This window comes from Apostichopus japonicus, chromosome 1, assembly GCF_037975245.1.
Source record: "Apostichopus japonicus isolate 1M-3 chromosome 1, ASM3797524v1, whole genome shotgun sequence".
NCBI classification, from domain to species: Eukaryota; Metazoa; Echinodermata; class Holothuroidea; order Aspidochirotida; family Stichopodidae; genus Apostichopus; species Apostichopus japonicus.
This window is the reverse complement of record NC_092561.1, coordinates 4,298,032-4,303,639: the sequence shown is the minus strand read 5'-3', so window position 1 is coordinate 4,303,639 and position 5,608 is coordinate 4,298,032. Positions and strand designations below refer to the sequence as shown.

The window sequence follows — 5,608 nt, the reverse complement described above, 5'->3', positions numbered from 1 at the left end:
CCAGATTAAACTTCTAATCATGATACTATGCAGGTTGATGTTCAGGATTATGGACTCACGCATTCTTTTAATGTAAATGATCTTCACGTGCCTGATGATAGGTTAGAATGTTTTAAAAACTCCTCCTCGTTTATGGGTCCAACCGTTTGGAACAGTCTACCTGAGGAATGCATATACTTTTGATACTTTTAAATGTCATCTTAAAGTTTACATGCTATCTTAATGTTTATATTTTACCTTTTATCGTTCTTTGTTTGTTTTTTTAGCATTTTTGTTGCCTGTTTTATTTTATATATGTTGCTTTTTTCATATTTTTATTGTTTCACAGGACCGCTGTTTATAACAACTACGTTGAATATGTTACCCTGTATAAATATATAAAATAAATTAACAAAATTTAAATATACTATCATTATTATATATGGAAATCAGATCAGAAGTTAGTGTCTATTCATAGAAGCAAAAAATGTTCATACTCTTTACCATGCAACTGATCCTCAATAAACTTTTAAATATCAAATATCGAGATCACGAGATCACGGTAGATTTTATAAACTAAAAGGTAGTTTTCAGAATATATCGAAATGTTTTAGTAATTTAAGGTAAAGAGAAAGCGTTTGATAAACTATTTACTTTCTTACCATATCCAGAAATGCGTCAATAATGTTATAAGAGACATGCAGCTATGTATACCCAATATTGGAGTTTGCTTTTATTTTTTGTGTTAAAATAATATATATACATTTATATATATATATATATATATATATATATAGACTTCCGTATATTTTCTTCCTGATATACCGTGTCGTTAAATCGATACGTAATGAGTAACCGTATAGACTTAACTATAGGACAATGAAAAGAAAATGAATATTTTTCAAGTTGAAAGTACATTTCCTTCGTGTTCAGTCCTTCTTGTAGTAACGGGTGTATAATGTTTCCAATTATATAGCAATAAGTGGTTGATATTTTTAATAAGTCAATTTCTTGTGTTAACTGCAACTTCGGTAAGCTGATATAACGTTAAATCTGTATATATTACAGCTGTTGTACGCTCGATTATTTTATATTACAACTGATATACGCTCGATTATTATATATTACAGTGGCTATACGGTGAACTATTAAAACTTAGTTGAAAATAAAATTGACTAAGACTCTTCCAATATTAATGCTGCAAATAAACGACTGTTTTCCACTCTGAAATGTTAACTTCAAACCATGAAAAGTATGACATGAAGTTTTAGTGAAAATACGAAAAAAAAGGCCTATATATATGCAGGATACATGAGTATAAAGATTGTCTTTACAGTGCTAGGTTAATTTGTATTGACTTGAGATAAAATTAAAATTAAAAACACATTAAACACCACATCAATGCATCATGACCACAGCATACTGCGGTTCACAAGCCCGTGGGAGATTTCCGACATCGTCGTGCCTACCGCCCCTTGATTTAATAATGTACCTACCTAGTACAATAGTGGTGAAAACAAATATCGCAAGAAATACAGAGATTATAATGAGAGGTCCGTTTGCTGATTTGACTGTCTGTTTGTCCATCAGAGACGAACCAGTCGTTGTTTCAAATCCAGCTACTAAGCGGGTCGTCGCGATTCGGTTCTTTACCTCAAGGTATAAGTCAGTCTTACATTGAGCATCACCATCGAAAGACTTCTTACATCTAATTCTACAATTATTATGAGAAATATTCACAATTATGTTGTCCGTCTTGTCGATTGCTGAAAATGAACACACAGAAAGGGGAAAATAATTCGGAACATCTGATTCTTCTGAAATGAATGAATCGTCGAAAAAATTAATAAATACGATGAGAACATTTCTATTTTTATCTTCTCATTTTGAATATCTCCTATCTGTAAATAACTTTAAATCATAACGATATTTGTTATGAAGATTGTATAATTCTTGAGAGTAGGCCTACATAAACGAGTGGCAAAAAGATTGTCGAGATAGACATCAGTTTGGTTGTGTAAATAGTTAATGCATAATTTGGCTTTAATATCTCTTGCTAAGTCTCTTCAGATCATTAAATTAAAATTAAAAACACAAAAAAAAAACTGAAAAACTGAAAAACCTTACTCAACATATACTAGCATAACAGAACCACAGTATAGACTAATTACAGTATGTAATGTTAAAAGAGATAATTCACTATAGTCATTAGCATACCATTGTCACCGCATTTGATTCTGACTTTTGACCCATCGATGCATGTGAAATTCAATCTTGCACCCGTCTGAACAGATACTTTACTGGAACCGTTAGTAAAGATCTACGCTCGAATAAATAGAACAAAACAGAGTATCTGAGAGAATTACCACACATGCAGTGAAAAAAAAATTCAATAACTTTATGAAATAATTAATAGACGTAATTATCAACCATTTGTCAATAGGGATCTGCATTAATTCTGAATTTTTTTAGCAACTTCATGGGACATTACGAGACTAGTGCGTAAGAGCTGACGTTGTCATTAACGTTGTGTTATTTCTTATGTTCTAGTATCCCGACTGCATGTAGGTTGTAGCATATAGGGCACCAAATGGTAAACATCTTAACCAATAACGAACTGGTCGGACTATGCATCCAATCAATATATGTTTCCCAAATGAAGAGGAATATACAACATTTTAACCGATTCAATTGTCGAAACGTAGAAAACTTGCCCAAAATTTGTGATCGTTTAATCGTTCTACCCAAGGTCTCTTTGCATTCGTAGTTTACCCTGAGGAAAACGATAGAGTTGCTCAACTATACTACAGTGGCATATCATATACTGAGGAAAACTAATGAGTTGCCCAACAATACTACAGTGATATATATATCATATACTGAGGAGAACGGAGGAGTTACCCAACTATACTACAGTGATACATATCATATACGAGGAAAACGAATGAGTTGCCCAACTATACTACAGTGATATATATATCATATACTGAGGAGAACGGAGGAGTTACCCAACTATACTACAGTAATACACATCATATACTGAGGAAAACGGAGGAGTTACCCAACTATACTACAGTGATACATATCATATACGAGGAAAACGGAGGAGTTGCCCAACTATACTACAGTGATACATATCATAGTGTGGAAAACGAAGGAGTTGCCCAACTATATGCTAGCTGGAATATATATCATGATTTGTGGTTATCAACAGTTCTAACAGTTTATTACCGAAGAGGTTCCATTTTCTTGTAGGTAGGACAGTCTTAAACGACATTGTCTTAGCTCTCTTGCTACCCCCGTAACATTGAAACACCTCGTCGGGGACGCCTTATCTCCATTAGAGCACGAATCGCTTACACACGTGTACATTCCACTTAATTCTGAATTGAAGTTTTCGATGATTAGGGAATTCGACGTTTTGTTATTGAAAACTGTGAAATAGTCACCACAAGCACTGCAGTTTCCCGAAGACAGTTCGTAAGATGTTCCATTTGATTCCAGAGTTATCCGCCATACTCCGCTTGTACAGGAATCACGGATATCACAGTGTATTTCTGTGTTACTTCCAATGGTGATAAGTTTACTTTGGAAACCATAAGGTAAGTCCATACAGAACTCGTTGTTGCATCCAACACCAGTGATCAATCGTAGTACCAGAAGAAATGAAATATGGCACCCTCGCATTTTCTGTCGCTGTTTGGGAGCAGTCAGAACTAACATCCGAACATGGACTTGCCTCTTTAACTGATTATTATCTAAATTGAAGGCACTCAGCATTCTACTGAACATGAATAACTTCCTTGTAGGAAACAAACTAACGAAGCCACACGTTCACTTATCGTGCTTAATCGTTGAATTTAATTTCGAATAGAAATTTAGGTCTTACCCTTGATACAGTTATTGTTTTTGGTTTCACTGAATGACTCTTGTAGTCCTAATTAATATCTTTTGTATCAATGTTAATAATCGATTCACATCAGTTTCTACTATACATGTCCGTTTATTACATGGGTTATGTGCAACTTTCCATTCATATATCCTAGAGTAAAGATGAATATAGTATAACGATAAAGGTTTGCTATACCGTTTTGAAATTCAGGGTAATGATATATATATAGACCGGTATCAAATTTTCTGTGACATTTAACAAATTACAATGCTCTTTTAAGAAAATGAAAAATATATGTTTTTCTGAAACATTCAGAGACGATTTTCCTGATGTCAGACAGGTCCACAGGAACAACTTTGTTATCACCTCCTCCCCCCCCACCCCCAAACACACACACACTTTTGGAAGTCTTAATTTTTTCCATAAGTATTTTCTGAAACTGAGAAAAATAGTATTCTTTATCCCTATTCCTCAGTCCCCCTAATTTAACCCGGGCGCCGAGTATCCCTTCTCCCAATCCTCTCCTTAATCCATCATATTGTTCCCAGCAATATTACGTTTTGCTTGTCAAATTTGGAATATACATTGCACAGTGCCAACAGCTATGGAGAGGCTTGACTAGGTAGTCCATAGCTACTTTCATTGATGAAGCTTTGATGTAAATAAAGTCATTATAGATCCGGGTTTTCAACAAAAGTCACAAATAACTGATACAAAACGAAGTCATTGATATCATCGAATATAAAATGTATTGCTAACTTGACCAACTAAATCAAGCGGGATAATGATTTCAAAATCAAAATCAAGGTTCTCATAATGATATTATATTTAGAATTGTGGTAAGTAACAAATAAAGATATATGGGTTAAGTCGGCTCTCGGTTAAAGCAAACTAATCACTTACAAAGAAAGTCGATGCTTTATAAGAAACAGAAATGCACCAGTCAGATATAAATCATGGAAAGAAAAACCAAGTGTGAACTGCTCCAACGATAAAAATAAAAATAGAGGGCGTTATGTAAAAACTTAAAAGTCCATTTCACAAACCCAAGGTATTCGATCGAAAAGCACCAGGACAACGTAAGCAATCAAATAAGGCGGCTAGAATGTAATCTACAAGTAATTCACACACAAGAACCGTTAGAATGACCTTGCGTCAAATTAAATTGGGGGGGGGGGGTGTACACTGCAATAACAAAGTGAGTGCATTTTGTCAGTCATTGTTTAATATAAGGTACAGTTAAAGTCCACCACTGTTTTTACGACTTTTGTTATAGTGTTCACTAGTTTAATATTATTTCTCTCTTCTTGTTCTTAAAGTAAATAGTACTGTAACGACACGTCAAAGCTCATTGTTTGTCGTTAGCGTTAACAAGTATTTTCTCAAATCAAATGTTTTAACTTGGGTTGATTCTTTACTTTATTAGACGCTTTACGGGAATTGTTTGTTAGATAAAATCATATGAGGGGGTGTCACTTGCTTGATTTATGAACAACTGTTAAGGGGGAACTCTCTCTTGTTGACCAATTTTGGAGGTCACTGAGTAGGACGTCTAGCTTACGTTCCGGGGGGCCAAAAATGTTAGGTCTGGGTAAATCTTAACCAGCACGCATGTCGTATTTAATTGTGTTTTATTGGTTGACGGTTGTAGACTGGGCGTGGTTTATGTTTCTAATAGGTTTAAGTGTAGGTTCACACGTTGTAGGTATAGGAAGTAGTTTCTGTTTAAAAGCAACT

The 5,608-nt window shown here is 34.3% G+C and overlaps 1 protein-coding gene across 1 annotated transcript; it reads right to left on the bottom strand.

Moving 5' to 3' along the window:
* Window positions 1-749: 749 nt before the first annotated feature.
* LOC139960030 (uncharacterized) lies at window positions 750-4,071 on the bottom strand. The gene is made up of 3 exons (XM_071958080.1): window positions 3,211-4,071; window positions 2,197-2,299; window positions 750-1,745 (listed from the first exon to the last, which is right to left on the bottom strand). The coding sequence occupies exons 1-3, from the start codon at window positions 3,769-3,771 to the stop codon at window positions 1,378-1,380; spliced, it is 1,032 nt and encodes a 343-aa protein (XP_071814181.1). The 5' UTR covers window positions 3,772-4,071; the 3' UTR covers window positions 750-1,377.
* Window positions 4,072-5,608: the final 1,537 nt, after the last annotated feature.